This window comes from Bison bison, unplaced genomic scaffold, assembly GCF_000754665.1.
Source record: "Bison bison bison isolate TAMUID 2011002044 unplaced genomic scaffold, Bison_UMD1.0 scf7180017864316, whole genome shotgun sequence".
NCBI lineage: Eukaryota > Metazoa > Chordata > Mammalia > Artiodactyla > Bovidae > Bison > Bison bison.
Window position 1 is genome coordinate 2,551,292 of NW_011494888.1, and position 21,505 is coordinate 2,572,796.

The window sequence follows — 21,505 nt, forward strand, 5'->3', positions numbered from 1 at the left end:
GGGCTGATCTCCTTTAGAATGGACTGGTTGGATCTCCTAGCAGTCCAAGGGACTCTCAAGAGTCTTCTCTAACACCCCAGTTCAAAAGCATCAATTCTTCGGCACTCAGCCTTCTTCACAGTCCAACTCTCACATCCATACATGACCACTGGAAAAACCATAGCCTTGACTAGACGGACCTTTGTTGGCAAAGCAGTGTCTCTGCTTTTGAATATGCTATCTAAGTTGGTCATAGCTTTCCTTCCAAGGAGTAAGCATCTTTTAATTGCATGGCTGCAGTCACCATCTTCAGTGATTTTGGAGCCCAAAAAAACAAAGTCTGACACTGTTTCTACTGTTTCCCCATCTATTTCCTATGAAGTGATGGGACCAGATGCCATGATCTTAGTTTTCCGAATGTTTAGCTTTAAGCCAACTTTTTCACTCTCCTCTTTCACCTTCATCAAGAGGCTCTTCAGCTCCTTTTCACTTTGTGCCATAAGGGTGGTGTCATCTGCATATCTGAGGTTATTGATATTTCTCCCGGCAATCTTGATTCCAGCTTGTGCTTCCTCCAGCCCAGTGTTTCTCATGATGTACTCTGCATATAAGTTAAATAAGCAGGGTGACAATATACAGCCTTGACGTACTCCTTTTCCTATTTGGAACCAGTCTGTTGTTCCATGTCCAGTTCTAACTGTTGCTTCCTGACCTGCGTATAGGTTTCTTAAGAGGCAGGTCAGGTGGTCTGGTATTCCCATCTCTTGAAGAATTTTCCACAGTTTATTGTGATCCACACAGTCAAAGGCTTTTAAAAAGCAGAAAGCTTTTTAAAGCAGAACAGATGTTTTTCTGGAACTGTCTTGCTTTTTTGATGATCCAGAGAATGTTGGCAATTTGATCTCTGGTTCCTCTGCCTTTTCTAAAACCAGCTTGAACATCTGGAAGTTCACGGTTCATGTATTGCTGAAGCCTGGCTTGGAGAATTTTGAGCATTACTTTACTAGCGTGTGAGATGAGTGCAATTGTGTGGTAGTTTGAGCATTCTTTGGCATTGCCTTTCTTTGGGATTGGAATGAAAACTGACCTTTTGCAGTCCTGTGGCCACTGCTGAGTTTTCCAAATTTGCTGGCATATTGAGTGCAGCACTTTCACAGCATCATCTTTCAGGATTTGAAATAGCTCAACTGGAATTCCATCACCTCCACTAGCTTTGTTCATAGTGATGCTTTCTAAGGCCCACCTAGTCAGCCTATTAAAAAGCAGAGACATTACTTTGCAAACAAAGGTCTGTCTAGTCAAAGCTATGGTTTTTCCAGTAGTCATGTATGGGTGTGAGAGTTGGACCATAAAGAAAGCTGAGTACCGAAGAATTGACTCTTGAGAGTCCCTTGGACTGCAGTGGTACCTAGCAGATTTGCGTGATATGTTAGTATGATAATGAAATGCTAAGCTAAATGCTCTGAGAAGGGTGATCCAAAAGATTAGACACTCTCTCTCTTCCTCATTCTGATGAGATCATGACATTTGCTTTTCTGTAGCTGCTGCAGTGTCAAAGTATAGGTGTTTGTACACATAAGTACAAAATAAAGATATTTCTGCATTAAAAATTATTTTTCTATTAATGAAAGTTTTGTATAAGGTCTCATAATAATATTATTTTAGTTCTTCAGTAAATACTTGTTTATTTCATTAGAGTCTAAACTTTAAGAAAGGCTTTCATCAGTCTTGTGTTCTGTTTAATATTGCTTTTCTGCAAGTTGAAATCCTCAATATGGGTCCCTCTTCTTTCAGAGGAATTCGTGCATCTAGTACTCGAATTAACTCTTAGTCTACAGGTTTTTCCATTTGCTCGCCTCAAGGGGAGAGAGCAGCTCCTCAGGAATGGAGCTGCTGAGTGCTTCTGGGATCTTGAAGAAGTGAGCAGAAGGCCTAGCACTAAGTCTCGTATTTGTCATTTATTGACAGTCTGGCTTTGACAAGTCACTTGAGCACCTTGATTAATAGTTCTCATGTTTCTAAAGTGAGTTTTGTGTGGATAAAATTTAAATAATAGGATAAACTGCTTTAGAAATTAAGGCATTATATGAATGTACGGTATTACTTGTGTAAATCAGTTCATTTCCACATTTGTAATTGAATGAAAGTAAAAGAGGGCACGACCCTCTCACCTCCACCCCAGTGAGGTTGGTGCATAGCTGTCATACATCCACACCAAGATTTTGCTAACCTTTAAAACTATATGAAAATAGAATATTTAGTCTGGCCCTTAAATGTTGAAACATTTTTTAAAACTTAAGGAATTAATAATGTTGATAGTTACATGATTCTCTTTGATGAATCAGGACAGCTTTATATAAGCCATCTTTTGGCTTATGTATTCCAGAACATGTGTTGTATACTTTATTTATCAGTTGTGTGAATACTTACTTCCTTTGTTAAATACTACTAATAGGTGTTTTCCAGATCACGAGTATTTTAAGTGGAAAGGAGGGTGTGCATATTGAATTGAAGTAGAATTTCAGAATAAAGAAAAGTTTTGGTGATAATGTAGTTTTTAAATTACAGTGTGTTTGAAGAGGCTGACACAGACTTACAGGAGCTCCAAGCCTCCATGGAGCAGCTGCTGCAGGAGCAGCCAGGGGAGGACTACAGCGAAGAGGAGGAGTCGGGCTTGAAGACCAGTGATGACGCCGAGCAGGCCGCCAACGGCACGGACGCCGGCGAGGAGGACGACAACCCCAGCAGCGAGAGCGCCCTCAATGAGGAGTGGCACTCGGGTGCGTGGTGGCCCTGACGTCGAACAGAGTGTCTCTCTCTGACCTCTGACATGAGCCACTTCCAGCCTTGAATAAGGCTGACTCTGCTCTGCATCCCTGACTTTTGTTCACTCTCTTTCTCACAGTGTGCATGCATCGTTGCTCCATTTCTTTTCCACTAAAATATGGCTCAGTAGTAAGGAACCCACCTGCCAGTGGAGGAGACGTGGGTTCCAGCCCTGGGTCAGGAAGATCCCCTGGAGAAGGAAATGGTAACCCACTCCAGTATTCTTGCCTGGGAAACCCCATGGACAGAGGAGCCTGGTGGGCTATTATAGTCCATGGGGTTGCAAAGAACTGGACATGAGTTAGTGACTAAACAATAACAACAACAAAGTATGGAAATGCTTTTTTGAAGCATTTTTATCCTGTTATCCTTCACTTCTTGATTTATTTTCCCGGTAATAAAAATGGTAACTTAATTTTCTCAGCTGTTTGTGTTTTACAAAGGGCTTCCACATATAGTGCTCAACCAGCAGGATTAAACTAAAACGCAGTTTTTAAAGCCTTGATACTTTGTTTTTGATTTGAAAACATTCCTTATTCATATCATTGACCCTAAGATGCACTGAAAAATTGTGTATTTAAACAGTGATTTATTTGAGAAGAAGAGATAATGTGAAAAGGAATAATATTGTATTAAGTTTTCTTTTATTATAATTTTTCAGATTACTTTGGTTGAGCATGTACATGAGATAAAACTTATAAAGCACTTATAATCCTTTTTAGATGTCTTCCAAGTTTTATGATATGTATCTTAGGTCATCTGCATGCTCTTTCATGTTTTGCCCCATATTTAATATCAAGTTTTTAAAAATAGTAGTTAGGATTAGTTGCCTCAGTATAGAATATATGGGTATGCTTTTTCCTTTTTTTAAAAACTCAAGTAGCTGACATCTCTTAGAATGTTTTTATTCTTAATCTGATTTACTGCTAATGTCTGTGAAAGAAAACATTTCTAAAGTATCATTGTTATTAAGACATTTATGTATACATATGTTGGTTAACTATATACACGACAAGTATTATAGTGACAGAAACTTTATATGGAAAGTACAAGTAGTCTATCCCAATCACGGGAGTAGAATCAGTCATGGCAAGAATTATTTTATTCAGTCTTTTAAATCATGAAATGTCTTCTTTTTATTTATGTTTTTTAGATAACAGTGATGGGGAGATAACTAGTGAATGTGAATACGATAGTGTCTTTAATCATTTAGAGGAACTGAGGCTTCACCTGGAACAGGAAATAGGCTTCGAAAAGTTCTTTGAGGTTTATGAAAAAATAAAGGCAAGTAAAATGTCAGCTAAAACATTTAGTTTAATTTTGAAATCTTCTGTGTTTGAATTAGTAGTGAAATGGCAGTGATTTTTATTGATCAGTAGACTTACTGGAAATAATAAAGCCTCCAATTAGAGAAGGTTAACATTCAAATATTTATATTTGGAAATTTGGTATAGGCTGTTCATGAAGATGAAGATGAAAATATTGAGATTTGTTCAACAATAGTTCAGAATATTTTGGGAAATGAACATCAGCATCTTTATGCCAAGATTCTTCATTTAGTCATGGCAGATGGAGCCTATCAAGAAGGTAAGATTTCCTCACATCTTTATATTTTAAATGTGAAAAAAATGAAATGACAAATGTAAACTGATTAGATTATATCACATGTATTTTGTGAAATATGTATTGGAATTATATTAATATCTAGTACTTTTAAGCAATTAACTGTATAAGGATACAGTTACTTGGATTCTGGGATAAACTTTTATTGGCTTGTTTTTTAAGTCAATAATTTGCAAGTAACGTTTGAATTGAGATTTTTAAAAAGCCTCCTTTTTGGACAGCTCTGGAAATTAGAATACTTTCTTATCAAGGAGGTGGAATTAAATTTTTAGACACATATGTAAAATTTCTCCTAAATAGTACCAAATGTAATGTCTTCTGTTGACAGTAAGTGCAGTTCATCTATCATGATTTGAGTGTAAACCGTTTTTATATTTCAAAAATATTTACTTGTAGAATCACTCAGAATGTGTTGACTTTATTAAAAGTTATTAAAGAATATTTTTTCTCATTCACTTGGTCATGGCAGAGCACTAAGCATTGAATCTAGAGACCAGAGTTATAGTCCCGATTCTATGACAAGCTGGTCATGTAACAGGAAGTGATTTATTTTGTCTCAAATTAGTTTCATTTGCTATCAGATGGAGCGTGACTTCCCATCTCTTCCACTGTGATGATGTTTCAGAGTGTTTATGGAGGCTCCTGGGTGCCTGGCACTTCATTTTTGTGGCCAGTGAAGGGCATGGTCTACTTACATGTTGTGTACCATTTCCTTAGGAAAAAGACATAGGAAAGAAGGTGTAAAGCCATACATAAAATGCTCATCCTGAAATGTTTTCAGTGCAGTAGGGGCTAGAGAAGGGAGGTTGGATTGGGAGAAATGAAAAGAGACATAGAGAATGTGACTTGTGGGGAAAAGAACAAAACAGCGATTACTGTGTTAGGATAGACTGACCATACTAGGAGCTTCCTGTGGAAAATTAGTCTTTGTGATGAGACAGTGTGACATGTTTAAGACACATGGATGAAACCAGTGAAGGATTTAGAAGTGAAAGGACAATGTATTGGAAGAAGCACTTTGTGGTGAGAAGTCTGGCCATGGTGCCATGTGTTGCCAGCTGCAGCGAGATGGGAAGGAGCACTTGATGGAAATGGTAGAGGTATTTGGGCATGAGGAGGTGAGAACCTGGACTGCATGTTCAGAGGAGTGCTCAGATGACATATTTCAGGGGTAGGATTTTATTGAAATATGTGGTATTTGGACTCATGAAAAATTAAGTTTGCTGAAATCGGAATTCAAGAGTATTTTATTTTGGGAGAAACTTTATAATTATGTAGACTTATTTACATTACTATAAGCTCAGCAAAAAATCTTTCTTGAATTACTTTAATGGAGGTAAAAGTCTTGTTAAAATTCCAATGGTTATTGTTAAATCAAAACTAGAAAATCTTTCAGGTACAGTAAGTAGTCTTACAGCTTTAAAACCCACTGCATTTTCATTACTTTTCTTCATAAGCCCACAGAGTAACTGCCAGGGAGACGTTCAGGCCATTAGTGGCAAGGAACCAATTGAATGTAAACCAACTTCCTTTATAATAGTTCATGCTACTTGTGTGCCTGATTATGTAGTAGTTAAGAATTATCACAGATAGACAGGCACAAACAGAATCATGTTTTATACTCACAGTGATTGCTATGGAACCTGTCAATGGAAATTTAAGGGATCTCTTCTTTATTAAAAAAAAAGAAGTCAGTGGACAATAATACCACTTTGGGGAAAAAATACAAGAACGTACTTATCCAAATAAATATTTACTGTCTTCGAAGCAGAGATACAGACTTATTCTAATGAAGATACTTCATTACACAAAATATCTTGAAACTTCTCTTTCATAAATTCCCTGACATCTTATATACCATATTCTTTTGATTGTCTTTCTTGATACACATCCATTCTGAGAGCTTTCAGTTTTTTTGAGAAAAGCTTAAAGTTACTTGGAATCAAGTTTAGTAAATAAAGTAGGTAATCAAGATAAATAATATGTGATCTTTTTGTTTTAAGTATCTTACCATGCAATAATGAACCTAACTTTTATAGTGAGTTTAAAAACTGATTCTGAATATTTTGAACAAGAAAGTGAAAGTGAAAGTAGCTCAGTCATGTCCAACTCTTTACGACCCCATGTACTATACAGTGGGAAGCCTTTCCCTTCTCCAGGGAATCTTCCTAACCCAGGGATCAAACCCAGGTTTCCTGCATTGCGGGCGGATTCTTTACCAGCTGAGCCACAAGGGAAGCCCATTTTGGACAAGAATTCATTTCTAAAAATATTTGTCAAAATTAATATTTTTACTTTAAAGGTATGATTTGTAGACAGAAGTTGAGGATTTAAAATGTTGATGCTTAATTTGGCCATAGAAATTTTCATAAGATTTATTTATATTCTATCTTGTTCAGCCAAAAAAGGTTTGACTACATTATATATAGTACACTGTGTATACATACATATATATACATATATACACATACATACATAGAGAAGATGAAATTAAGTTAAAAACAAGTGTTTGGAAAAGTCAACATATTAGGCAAATGAGTGCAAGCAATATAATATTAAGCCAAGTTGAAGTAGGAACACGAACTCATAGTCAAAGAATCTCTGCAATTTGGGAAAATAATAATCAGCACCAGTTTGGTGCTGATCTTGGTAGCAAAGCAGGAAACCTAATTAATTAGCCTAATTAATTACTTGAGACAAAATGTGTCAGTTACTCAGAGGACAGTGTTTCCTGGAATTGAAACAAGGAAAAATGTCCAGTGATTCTTGAAAAGAGCAAACTATGATAGTGTTCCTCCAACTGAAGTAACATGTGAAGTCCTCTAAAAAGGAAAATACTTTTTCAGACTCCAAGAATCTTAAGTCCATAGACCTCAGTGAAAAACTCGCCTTAGTCTTTGAAAATGTCTCTCCATTGTGAATTACTGTTATGGAACATGTGGTTTTTTTCTATATATAAATAATTATTTTTTATCAAAATGAAAATATAAACATTATCTGACACTTGTATATTCTTGACTTATTTGAGATCATGAACTCCGTTTTATGAAACAGTCCTATAATAGACTGAAAGCATGCTCAGTAACTTTTACAATATTTGGATCTCGTGGGGCCCTTTCCATATGGCATATGGAAGTTAATGGCATGAGGCCAGAAGAATGATTGCATTTGAGTGAATCTGTGGAGAGTATCAAACTAGTTCTGTTCATATTCAGACTCTTCATCCTTCAGGTTAAATTAAGCAGTCTGTTTAATTTATTCCTTAGTGTTTTTTAGGCTAATGAAAAACTGGAGATAACCACAATGTCTTTAAACATAAATGGTTAATTTAAATACACTATATCCAAAAAATACTACACACCCATTGAAACTGTCATGGAACTTACCCATAATTTATTCTTTTTCAATGCTTTATTGTAAAATTTTTATGATACGAAAACGTTGAAACAGTTTTACAATTACCTCACATATGTCCACCACCTAGATTCTGCCATTAGCATTTTATAATCTTCCTTTATCCCTTATTTATCCATCTTTCCATCCATTACATGTTTTAAAGGCAAAAAGTTGTGTCTCACAACTGCATTGTTTAATTTTTTTAAGCGTATTTGCGTATGCATAGTAAAGCAGTCTGGAAAGTTTTATATAAAATTATTAGCCTTGGTTGTCTTTGGCTTATAGATGATTTTTGCTTCCCACTTAATTCTTTATTATATTGTTTGCATGTTTTATAAGGAGTGTGTGATATTATAATAAAAATTCCATACATTAAGGCTGTTTTTCTTTAGCATGACCAAATAATGACTTTTTTACCAAGTAAATACATAGAGCTTGATTTTCAGCGAGTGAGTTAAATTTTTTTCCTTTTTCTACAGATAATGATGAATAATCCTCAGAACTTTCATTAACTATCAACTGAATGAAAGCATTTAAATTTTGGTTCATCAGAATAACAAGCTTCAGTGGGAAATGTAGCAGTGTTTACAAATGAAATAATAGATTTCAGATGGGCATGCTGACTATATGAAAATGATGGAGAAACATGCCATTTTTCAATTAAGATTCTAGTTTTATATCTATTTTGTTTGTTGAGTTACAGTTACTTCTTACAGAATATGTAAGTCATCCAACCAAAGTTTTAAGACACAGTGATTCTGACTTGACTCAATGGCTTTGAAGAAGATGAATCATGTAGCAGAGTAACTTCGACTTTCAGCAGATGTCTTTGAGTTGGGAGAATTACTTCTGTTTTGAAAAACCTACCAACAGTTTTTTATTTATGCATTTAAACATAACTCTTTTTTTCTGTCTACTTGTCATGTCCAGCAATTCTGGGTTAAATAACCTTTTCAAGGGCTATATTTAAATCTTTATTTTTCAAAGATGGACCTTCCAACCTTAAAACATGTTTTCTCAATCCTTTTTCAACCAGTGTGTCTCCTGAACTAGCTCAACCAAAACAGGATACCAAAAGAGTCTTAGAAATCATTGAAAGATTTGATTATGAAAGAATAGCTAACATGTATTTCCTGATAATTACGAAGTTGGCTCATTAGTTCCATTTTTACTTAAGGACCAGAACCAGGAAGTTTACCTTTAAACTTAGTCTGTGGACTTGAGCACTGACCTAGCATATAGCATAAAGTTGCCCTTTTTGTTTTCAACTTTCTCTCATGCATGTGCTTTTTAATTGAAATGCAAAAGGAGAAAGGAATCATTTTTACTTTAACACTGTGACAGTTTTGGTAACTAGTATTCCAAAGTGGGGAAATGTTCACCTCTTTTAATTACATTATGAGGAGATTTAGTTAGATCATTAAGACAGTGGTCACACAGCTTCAGTGGCAGTATGCCAGGTAATACATCATTAGAGATGTCCGAAGTTCAGATGCTTTTTGTAATAAAAGCAGCATATTGGAAACCCTGAGAACAAAACAGTCTGATTGACATAATATGTAATTTGAACCATAAAATCTTATCTTGCAGCACTATCAGTACTCTGCTGAATTTATTATGTATATTATTTCTAACATCCAGAACTAAATATTTGATTTTTATATGTTTGTTTATTTTATGATGTTACTATTAAATTTTTATTATCAACCTGAAGTACACTGTTGGTGTCTTTTATTTATTAACACTATATTCAATAGGGTGCTTTTACAAAGAACTTACAATTCTCAATCATTTTACCAAAAATTTCCTTTTTTTTTTCAATAGAAGAATATCTGAATTCTGTACTTTAATTCTCTACAGTCATGAATGATGAGAATGATTTGTGCATGAGTAGTTTTACATTCTTAACCTAACCTCGAAAAGCAAGTGGCAGTATAACACAGTAGAAAGAGTTGTTTCGGCATGTTTCAAAAGATGTCATCTATAGGAATAAAGAATAGGGTATGTGGCATCTTCAGTCAGTTAGTAGTGAGTGGATATAGGCTGTTATTACAGAAATGTCTGTACCAGTGGGAAAGAGGGTTTTTATTGTTAAGTATGGTCTGCTGTAGGTGGTATAGAAGTCTTGAAGCATCTGTAGATTCATAGAATGATAGAGCAAGCAATAGCCATCAGAATAATTTACTGTTACCTGCATTTCACATCCAAGGGCACTGCATTGTCACATGAATAAATTCACTTATATAGATGGCTACAGTCAGATCATTTCTTGTCTTTACCCTGTGCTGTTAGTTACACATTCTTTTAAAATTTATCTCCTCTAAAGAGTGAAAAGAAATAGATTCAGTAGGAAGCAGTATACTTAGCATTAATACATAAAAGAACTCTATGGAAATGTCCTGTTTCTGGGAATAGCACACTATTCTAATTTACCTCTCTGTTTAAAAGAATCACATGCATGCATCTCAGTTCAGTTCAGTTCAGTCGCTAAGTTGTGTCCCAACTCTTTGCGACCCCATGAATTTCAGCAGGCCAGGCCTCCCTGTCCATCACCAGCTCCCAGAGTTCACCCAAACTCATGTCCATTGAGTTGGTGATGCCATCCAGCCATCTCATCCTCTGTCGTCCCCTTCTCCTCCTGCCCCCAATCCCTCCCAGCATCAGAGTCTTTTCCAATGAGTCAACTCTTCGCATGAGGTGGCCAAAGTACTGGAGTTTCAGCTTTAGCATCAGTCCTTCCAAAGAACACCCAGGACTGATCTCCTTTAGAATGGACTGGTTGGATCTCCTTGCAGTCCGAGGGACTCTCAAGAGTCTTCTCCAACACCACAGTTCAAAAGCATCAATTCTTCGGTGCTCAGCTTTCTTCACAGCCCAACTCTCACATCCATACATGACCACTGGAAAAACCATAACTTTGATTAGACGGACGTTTGTTGGCAAAGTAATGTCTCTGCTTTTGAATATGCTATCTAGGTTGGTCATAACTTTCCTTCCAAGGAGTAAGTGTCTTTTAATTTCATGGCTGCAGTCACCATCTGCAGTGATTTTGGAGCCCCCAAAAATAGAGTCTGACACTGTTTCCACTGTTTCCCCATCTCACACACTAGCAAAGTAATGCTCAAAATTCTCCAAGCCAGGCTTCAACAATATGTGAGCCAAGAACTCCCAGATGTACACACTGGATTTAGTGAAGGCAAAGGAACTAGGGATAAAATTGCCAACATCCGTTGGCTCATAGAAAAAGCAAGAGAATGCCAGAAAAACATCCACTTCTGCTTCATTGACTATGCTAAAGCCTTTGACTTGTGGATCACAACAAACTGGAAAGTTTTTAAAGAGATGGGAATACCAGACCACCTTACCTGCCTCCTGCAAAACCTGTATGCAGGTCAAGAAGCAACAGTTAGAACTGGACATGGAACAACAGACTGGTTCCAAATTGGGAAAGGAGTATGCCAAGGTTGTATATTTAACTTATATGCAGAATACCTCATGCGAAATGCCAGGGTGGATGAAGCAGAAGCTGGAATTAAGAATGCTGGGAAAAATAATCAGTAACCTCAGATATGCAGATGACACCACCCTTATGGCATAAAGTGAAGAGAAAGTAAAGAGCCTCTTAAGGAAAGTGAAAGAGGAAAGTGAAAAACTTGGCTTAAAATTCAACATTCAGAAAACGAAGATCATAGCATCCGATCCCATCACTTCATGGCAAATAGATGGGAAAACAATGGAAACAGTGATAAACTTTATTTTCTTGGGCTTCATGATCACTGCAGATGGTGACTGCAGCCATGAAATGAAAAGATGCTTGCTCCTTGGAAGAAAAGCTATGACCACCCTAGACAGCAAAGGTCTGTATAGTCAAAACCATGGTTTTTCCAGTAGTCCTGTATAGGTGTGAGAGTTGTACCATGAAAAAAACTGAGTGCTGAAGAATTGATGCTTTTGAACTGTGTGTTGGAGAAGACTCTTGGACTGCAAGGAGATCCAACCAGTCCGTCCTTAAGGAAATCGGTCCTGAATATTCATTGGAAGGACTGATGGCGAAGCTGAAGCTGCAGTACTTTACCTACCTGATGGGAAGAACTGACTTATTGGAAAAGACCTTGATGCTGGGAAGGATTGAAGGCAGGAGGAGACGGGGATGACAGGATGAGATGGTTGGATGGCATCATCTACTCAATGAACAAGAGTTTGAGCAAACTCCTGGAGTTGGTGATGGACAGGGAAGCCTGGCATGCTGCAGTCCATGGGGTCCCAAAGAGTCAGACACAGCTGAGCGACTGAACTGAACTGATTCAAAAAAACTAAATAAAGTTGGCTTTTTATCCATAAATTAGCATGTACTCTACCCTTTATAACTTTATTGATGGATCTTTCAAGACTGCTTATGTATGTGTGTTTCATATACACCTGAAAACAGGTGAGGTAAGATGATGAATTGAAAGGCTGGCACTTTGAAGAAAGCCTCAACCCAGAGATGAGTACAATATTTAAGAAAAAGTGGGCACTTCTGACTGGAGTATATGTCCAGTGCCTAACTCTTGGGTAGATCAGACTCATAGATTAAAGGGGCAAAAGTAAGGCCAAGTATCCATCATGTTGGAGGATCCTGTAGGAAATTCCATGTCAAGGTGAGGCTCCAGAAAGCTCAAGGAGACCCCCAAACTCAGGGACTGCCAGAAGAGAAGAGAAAAGGACCAGAGATCCCCTCAAAGTTGTAGCCACAGACTAGCCCTTGATTGCTTTTGTATCTTGAGCACCAAAATTTGGGTGGATTGGGGAATTTAGATTCAAACATAGTTTGAGGTGGTTCCCAACTGGTGGTGGTTCCCAACTGTTAGTGGTCCATGAACCTAGCAGAAGCCATTCCAGCGGCTCTCTGAAGGAAGGCATATTTATTTTGTGTCTTGTAAAACAAAAATGTAAGAGCAATGAATACAGAGTTAAGGATAGAATGGTACAGAAGAAATTAAGGCAATGTAAGTGGGAAATTACAGGAACAGGATATGCACAGACTTTAGATGTGGAATTATCAGAGATGTGTTGTAAAACAACTATAGTTACTGTGTTTAAAAAGTGAAGTAGATTTGAAGGACCAAATAGAATTCATTTAAATGAAAAATACAATCATCAAAGTTTTGAAAGTGAGTGAACATGCTTAGCACAGTATACATGGCAGGAAAGAGAATTAACAAACTAGAAGCAATTATCCATAATAAAGCACACCTAGAAAAAGACGGAATGTATACAAGAGAAGGAAAGAAATTCAGTGAGAATGTTTAATGTATGTTTGATTAGAGTCCTAGAAAAAACAAAGGGGTAAAGTTATTCATAGAAAGGCTGAGCATTTTTCTGAACTATTGGAAAACTCTGATCCACAGACTGCAGATGAACAGTGAATTTCAAGGAGGATAGAGTAAGATGCATGCCGGGTATCTTCAAAGTAAACGTGTAAAATAGAAGACAGGAAAAATCATAAACGAAGTTGAAAATAAAAAGACGTACTACGCTTCAAAGGAATGTTAAAGACGGACTCTTGGCTTTTCAACAGTAGCAGTGAAACAGTGAAATGGTACCTTCAGTGGGCTAAAAGAAAATAATTGTCATTCCAAATTACGTAAATAATAAGGATGTCTGATAAATGGATAAAAATTAATTTTGACTCCACTCCTAGCCGTAAGTAAAATACAGGAGATTTACCTTGCCACCTTTAATAACTCAAAACACTGGACAAAAGACGGGAAGCTGTGTTTCTCAGACAGTGGGTAACAGACAACAAAAGGAAACAAATGATTAAACCCTGTGATTGCCCAAGGTTACCGTATAAAAATAGGATGGAGGTCATACAAATAACTCTTTAAAGGGGACTCGTAAAAATAAATCCGGAATCTCCCTAAATTGAAAGTGTAGAAGTTAGAATTTAGAGAGAGGACGCAGCCAGAATTTGCAATACAGAGTTTCAGAATGAAGAGAGTCACACAGAGAAGCAGTAAAATGCCCAAATATTTGGAAAGTAAACATTTATTTTTTAAAATTGAAATATTGTTGATTTACAATATTGTGTTTCTGGTGTACAGCAAGCTGAGTCAGATATAAATCATGGGATGAAAACAATATTTCTTGCAATTGGAAATGACGTGAAAGTGAGGGTAGCAATAATCATGTCAGACAAAGCAGAATTTAAAGTCATAAAGATAAAGGACACTACATAATCCTAAACTAATCAATACAAGAAGAAGATATTACATTATTTAACATACATGCTCCCCCCATAGGAGAGCCAAAGTACATGAAACCAGTATCAATGGACTTAAAGGGAAAAATTGATAAGACTTCAATAACAGTAGGTGATGTTAACACTCCACTGACATTCAACAGACAGAATTCCAGGCAGAAAATAAAACAACAGAGATTCTAAATGAAACAATAGCGCAGTTAGACTTTAAAGGAGATTACATCCCCAAGCAACAGAACCCATGTTTTTTCAAGTATAGACAACATACTAGTGCATAAAAGAAGCCTGAACAAATGAAAGGGGATAGAAGTCATTTCAATAAGCTTTTCTGAACGCAACAGCACAAAAACAGAAACCACAGAAAGAGAAACAAGAAAAAGTGATTACATGAAGAATAACCAACATGTTAATAAAAACCCAATGGTTGAGTAATGAAATTGGGAAACTTAATAACACCTTGAGACAGTGATAGCCATATAAATATCTTTGGGATGAAACAAAAGCAGTCTTAAGAGGGAAGTTCATAGCAATAGAGGCCTTCATCAAAAAGTAAGAAAAATCCCAAGTAAACAACCTAACCTACCACCCAAAACAATTAGAATAACAAAACCTAAAATCACCAGAAGAAAGGAAATAATAAAGATCAGAGAGTAAATAAATAATACAAAACAAATAATAGAAGAATTGAATAAAACCAAGAGCTGGGGTTGTTTTTTTTTTTTTTGAAAGAATAAAATTAACAAACCTTTGGCCAGACTCACCAAGGATAAGAGAGGACCCAAAAAAGAAGTGAAAGAGACAAAGAAGTAACTGATACTACAGAGACACAAAAAAATCATGAGAGACTGCTTGTAAGCAGTTATATGCCACAAAGTAGGACAACCTAGAAGAAGTGGACTAATTTCTAGAAAAAAACAACCAGTCAACAACAAATCAAGAAAAAAGAGACAACAGAAGAGAGAGATCACTAGCAGTAAAATTTAATTCATAACTTTAAAAACTGCCAGCAAACAAGTTGAGAACCATGCAGCTTCACAGAGAATTGTAGCAAACATCTAAAGGAAATCTAATACCTATCTTCTTGAATTATTCTAAAAAGTTGAAGAGGACAGAATGCTCCCAGATTAATTTACAAAGCTACCATTATCCTGATACTAAAACCAGACAAAGACACTGCAAGAAAACTACAGTCCAACAGAGGACTAATATCCAGAATATATAAAGAACTCTCAAAACTCAACAGTAAAATCAGTCTAATTAAAAATAGGTAGAAGACACGATAGATATTTCACCAGAGAGAATATACAAATATCAAATGTGTACATGAAAAGGGGCTTAAAATCCTTAGCTGTTGGAAATGCAAATTGACAATGAGATGTCACCACACACCTATCAGAAGCAATGAAATAAAAAATAGAGACACCAGCAAATGCTGATGAGGGTGCACAGAAACCAGATTGTGGATATCCTGTTGAAGGGAAGGTAAGTTTGGCAGTTTCTTATGAAGGTACATCTGCCTACTATGCAACTGACCCAGATATATCAGGCATTTATCTAAGGAGCCATTAAAACATACGTTTTCTAAAAAACATGTACAAACTGCTTATAGCAGATTTATTTGCTATAGCCAAAATCTGTAAACAACCCAGAGTTTCTTCAGCAGGTGAATGGTTAAATAAAACTGGTACATCTACCTCATGGAATACTACTCAGCAATGATAGGAACACTACTGATACACAGAACAACTTGGATGACTCTTCAGAGAATTATGTCAATTTTTTTTAAAAAGCCAATTTCAAAATGTTAGTTACTATATGATTCCATTTGCATAATATTTCCAAAGTAACAAAAACTTAGAGAAGATCATCAGTGTTCGTCAGGGAGTAGGAATGAGTGTGTTTACAAAAAGGCGAGTTGGTGGACGCACGTGGTAATGTGACTGTTCTTTATTTTGACTCTGGTGATGAATACATGAACGTATATGTGATGAAATTGGAGATATACACAGTTGGTAGATGAGAACTTGGGGAAGTTTGAAAAAGAGATGGATTATGTCAATGCCAGTATTCCTGGTTGTGATATCGATTGTACCATAGTTTTGCAAAATGCTAACATTTGGTGTAACTGAATAAAATGTATCTAGGATCTCTATTTCTTTAAACTGCATGTAAATTATAGTTACTTCAGAGATTTCAATTAGAACACAGTTATTAGGCTTCCCTGGTGGTCCAGTGGTCGGATGTCCACCTGCCAGTGTGGAAGACATAGGTTCAATCCCTGGTCTTGGAAGACGGGCACCTGGGACTGTGCGCCACAGCTCCTGAGCCCACACTCTAGAGCCCGCAAGCTGCAACTGCTGAAGCTCCTCATGCTCGCGAGAGGAGCCACTGCGATTGGAACCCGCATACCACAACTAGAGAGTAGGCCCCACATGCTGCAACTTGGGATAGGCTGTGTACAGCAACAAGGATCACCACAGCCAAAAGTAAATAAAAAATTTAAAAAAGAAAATAATTATTATGACTATATTACATATGTTCAAAAAATAGATCTAGAAGAAATAAAAGACCCAATGAAAACCTTGATGAAACCTACCACATGTCACATGAAAAATACCCTGAAGAGAATAAATGGCAGGTTAGACATTGCAAAGGAAGGAAACCATGGCAGTGGAAACTAGATTTCTAGTAATAAAACCGAGAAAATAATAGTAGTGATGATAAGAGCAGCAGGGAGCTTTGGAACAAATCCAAGTGGCCTAATTATGTCTAATTGGAATCTCTGGAGAAGAGAAAAAGGAGGAGATACTAAAAAACATTTGAAGAAAGAGCTGAAAATTTTCCACGTTTGATTAAAACTGTAGAGAGAGATTCAAAAAACTCAACAAACCTCATGCACAAAAACTATGAAGAAAATACACCATGGAACATATAAAGACACAAAATTTTAAAAGTACATTGAATGGTTATCTGAATAGTCTCAGAAAAAGTATTCGAGAAAATGCACCACCTATTCTTAATAAGAAATCTAAACATCTAGAAATACAAGGAAATTTTCTTAACTCGATAAAGGAAATCTATGAAAAAGGCCACAGCTAACATGATATGTGATGGAAATGGTAATGTTTGTTTCCATTTGACATTGTACTGCAAGTTTCAGTTAGTACAATAAGACACTAGAGAAAATAGAAATAATCCAGATTGCAAGGAAGGAATATAACTTTTTTTTTTAACAAGTAGTAAGATTCTCCATGTAGAAAACATGATTAGATCTACAAAGTAGTTGCTAGAACTAATACATGAATTTAGAAAGAATGCAGGATCTGAGGTCAATAAACCAAAATTGACTGGTTTCCAATATGCTAGCAACAGTCAGAAATTGAATTTTTAAATCGCCCATTTAAATTGCATAAATTATTTTAAATACTTTAGAGATACATCTGACAAAGTATGTAAATAGCTTTATACCCTGAGAAGTACAAAATATCACAGAGAAATTTTAAAAGACATAAATGAGAGAGAAACTGTATGCCAACTATTCTTGTTTCTCTTCAGAATTTTACTGGGTGGGGGGTCTTGGTGCAATAATATAAGAAAATTGGAAGTTTTGAAAAGAAGGAAAATCATTTTTCATAGATAAAACCCTTATGTGCATAGGAAACCCCCAAAACTGAAATTTTTAGAATAAATGATTTTAGGCTCCTAGATTAAAAAAAAATAGTAAATTATATTTCTGTGTATCATCAAGAAAAATACAGAAAATAAAAAGTTCTATTTATGATAGCATTAAAAATATTAAGCAACAAAAGATATGTAATCCTCAAGGGGGAAATTGTAAAATATTATCAAGAGTCAGAAAAATGAAAGTAATAGTGTACCACATTCATGAATTAGAAGACTCAACAGGATAAAAATGTCAGTTCCTACTGAACTGATATATCTATCGATTTAGTGCAATCACAATCTTAATCTGAATTTGATAAGGTCACTGTTGAATTTATATAAAAATAGAAAAAGCCAGATATAGTGAAGAGACTTTTAGAAACAAAAAGAGAGGCTAGTTGTTCCAGATGTCAAGACTTATAAAGTTATAGTGATTAAAATATGAGGTTATAGTGCAGAAAAAAATCAGTAGGCCAATGGAAGAAGATAGATATCCCAGAAACAGATTCATCTGTATATGGATATTTGAAATTCATAGAAGTATCACTCCTGGATTATAGAGAAGAGTCTCTTAGATAATTGGCGCTGGGACAGTGTATCTAATACAGCAAAGAAGAGAGGAAGGAGCAAAAGGGAGGGAGGGAAAGAAATAAGGAAGAGCGAAATGGAGGGAGGAAGGACATTGGACCCTGATTTACTCCATGCAAAGATCAATTCCAGGCAAAATATTAACGTGAAAAATAAAACTAAAGTTTTCAGAAGCAAACTCACAGTAGGGAAGAATTTTTAAACAACTCTTAAAGTACTAATTATAAAGGAAAAATTGATAAATTCAAGTACATCAAAGTTAAGATTTTCCATTACTCAAGTCCTCGTCACAGCAAACATAAGAAAAAGAAAGGTCTCCAGATTGAAAGGGAAGAGGTAAATAGTCATTGTATGCAGAAGACATGATGCTGTATGTAGAAAACCCTAAAAACTCCACACAAAATCTAATAGGACTGATCAATGAATTCAGCAGGGTAGCAGACAGCAAGGTAGCAGGATGTGATTAACATGCAGAAATTGGTTGCATTTCTTTACACTAACAATGAGATATCAGAAAGTTTTTAAAAAATCCTTTAAAAATCACATTTAAAAAGTTAATACTTAAGAATAAACAAGACCAAGGAGGTAAAAGACCTATGCTGAGAACTATAAAACAATGGTAAAGGATTGAAGATGATTCAAAGAAATGGAAAGATGGTGCATACTCTTGGATTGGAAGAATTAATATTGTTAAAATGGCCAGACTAACCACAACAGTTTACAAATTTAATGTGATTCCTATCAAATTATCTATGACATATTCCACAGAACTAGAGCAAATAAGACTCAAAATGGCTTAAAGACTTATAAGACACGATACCATAAAACTCCTAGAACAGAACATAGGCAAAACACTCTGGCATAAATTGCACCAATGTTTTCTTAGGTCAGTCTCCCAAGGCAATAGCAATAAAAGCAAAAATAAATGGGACCTAATCAAATTTACAAGCTTTTGCACAGCAAAGGAAACCATAAACAAAATGAAAAGACAGTCTACAAAATGGGACAAAATATTTGCAAACAATGCAACCACAAGGGCTTAATTTTCAAAACATACAAACAGGTCATGCACTCAATAACAACAACAAAAACAGCCCAATGGAAAAATGAACAGAAGACCTAAATAGACCTTTCTCCAAAGAACACAGACAGATGGCCAAGAAGCACATGACAAGATGCTTATCATCATTAATTATTAGAGAAATGGAAATCAAAACTGCAATGCGATAACACCTCAGACCAGTGAGAATGGCTATCAAAAAGTCTACAAATAATATGTGTTCGTGAGGGTGTGGAAAAAAAGGAAGCCTCCCACACTGTTAGTGGGAATGTAAATTGGTGCAATCAAGAGGGAGAACAGTAAGGAGATTTCTCAAAAAGCTAAAAATAGAGCTACCACATGATCCTGCAATCCCACTCCTGGGCATATATCCAGACAGATCTGTAATTCAAGAAGATACAGGTCACCTCAATGTTCATGGCAGCACTATTCGCAATACCCAAGACATAGGCAAACTTAAATGTCCATCAACAGGTGAATGGATAAAGAAGATGAAATGTGTATGTTTGTGTGTTTGTGTGTGTATCAGTTCATTTCAGTTCAGTTGCTCAGTCATGTCTGACTCTTTGTGACCCCATGGACTGCAGCACGCCAGGCCTCCCTGTCCACCACCAACTCCCAGAGTTTACCCAAACTTATATCCATCGAGTTGGTGATGCCATTCAACCATCTCATCCTCTGTCGTCTCCTTCTCCTCTCGCCTTCAATCTTTCCCAGGATCAGACTATTTTCAAATAAGTCAGCTCTTCGCATCAGGTGGCCAAAGTATTGGAGTTTCAGCTTCAGCATCAGTTCTTCCAATGAACACCCAGGACTGACCTCCTTTAGGATGGACTGGTTGGATCCCCTTGCAGTCCAAGGGACTCTCAACAGTCTTCTCCAGCACCACAGTTCAAAAGCATCAATTCTTCGGTGCTCAGCTTTCTTGATAGTCCAACTGTCACATCCATACATGACCACTGGAAAAACCATAGCTTTGACTAGACAGACCTTTGTTGGCAAAGTAATGTCTCTGCTTTTGAATATGCTATCTAGGTTGGTCATAACTTTCCTTCCAAGGAGTAAGTGTCTTTTAATTTCATGGCTGCAGTCACCATCTGCAATGATTTTGGAGCCCCCCAAAATTAAGTCAGCCACTGTTTCCCCATCTATTTGCCATGAATTGATGGGACCAGATGTGTGTGTGTGTGTGTATGTGTGTGTACACATATATGTATATAGTATGTCAGTTGTATATTATATGTTTATACTCAGCCATCAGTTCAGTTCAGTCACTCAGTCCTGTCGGACTCTGTGACCCCATGGACTGCAGCACACCAGACTTCCCTGTCCATCACCAGCTCCTGGAGCTTGCTCAGACTCATGTCCATTGAGTTGGTGATACCATCCAACCATCTCATCCTCTGTCATCCCCTGCTCCTTCTGCCTTCAGTCTTTCCCAGCATCAGGGTCTTTTCCAGTGAGTCGTTTCTTTCCATATTTATATTCAGCCATAAAAATGAAAAATGTGATATGCAGCAAGATGGATGGACCTAAATTTATCATATTACCTGAAGTAAGTCAGAGAAGGACACTTATATGTGGAATCTAAAATATGACACAAGTGAACCTATCTTTGAAACAGAAACATTCTCACTGACATCAAGAACCAACCTGTGATTGTCATAGGATGGGTAAACTGGTGCTGGAGGATTAGATTGGGAGTTTGGGTCCAGTTCAGTTCAGTTGCTCAGTCGTGTCCAACTCTTTGTGACCCCATGGACTGCAGGACGCCAGACTTCCTTGTCCATCACCAACTCCCAGAGCTTGCTCAGACTCATGTTCATCGAGTCAGTGATGCCATACAACCATTTTACCCTCTGTTGTCCCCTTATCCTCCCACCTTCAATCTTTCCCAACATCAGGATCTTTTCAAACAAGTCACTTCTTCACATCAGGTGGCCAAGGTATTGGAGTTTCAGCTTCAGCATCAGTCCTTCCAATGAACATTCAGGGCTGACCTCCTTTACGATGGACTGCTTGGATCTCCTTGCAGTCCAAGGGACTCTCAAGAGTCTTCTCCAACACCACAGTTCAAAAGCATCAATTCTTCAGCACTCAGCTTTCTTTACAGTCCAACTCTCACA

At 36.7% G+C, this 21,505-nt stretch overlaps 1 protein-coding gene across 3 annotated transcripts in view; it reads left to right on the top strand.

Annotated features, from left to right (window-relative positions):
- NEK1 (NIMA-related kinase 1) overlaps positions 1 to 9,537 on the top strand; it is a 133,272-nt gene extending 123,735 nt beyond the window's left edge. For all 3 annotated transcript variants that reach the window (XM_010852783.1, XM_010852784.1, XM_010852785.1), the window contains 4 exons: positions 2,548 to 2,759; positions 3,959 to 4,089; positions 4,260 to 4,392; positions 8,304 to 9,537. In XM_010852783.1, the coding sequence (XP_010851085.1) occupies positions 2,548 to 2,759; positions 3,959 to 4,089; positions 4,260 to 4,392; positions 8,304 to 8,317 (490 nt within the window). In that variant the 3' untranslated portion in view covers positions 8,318 to 9,537. The remainder of the gene's footprint in view (positions 1 to 2,547; positions 2,760 to 3,958; positions 4,090 to 4,259; positions 4,393 to 8,303) is intronic.
- The last annotated feature ends 11,968 nt before the right edge of the window (positions 9,538 to 21,505 follow it).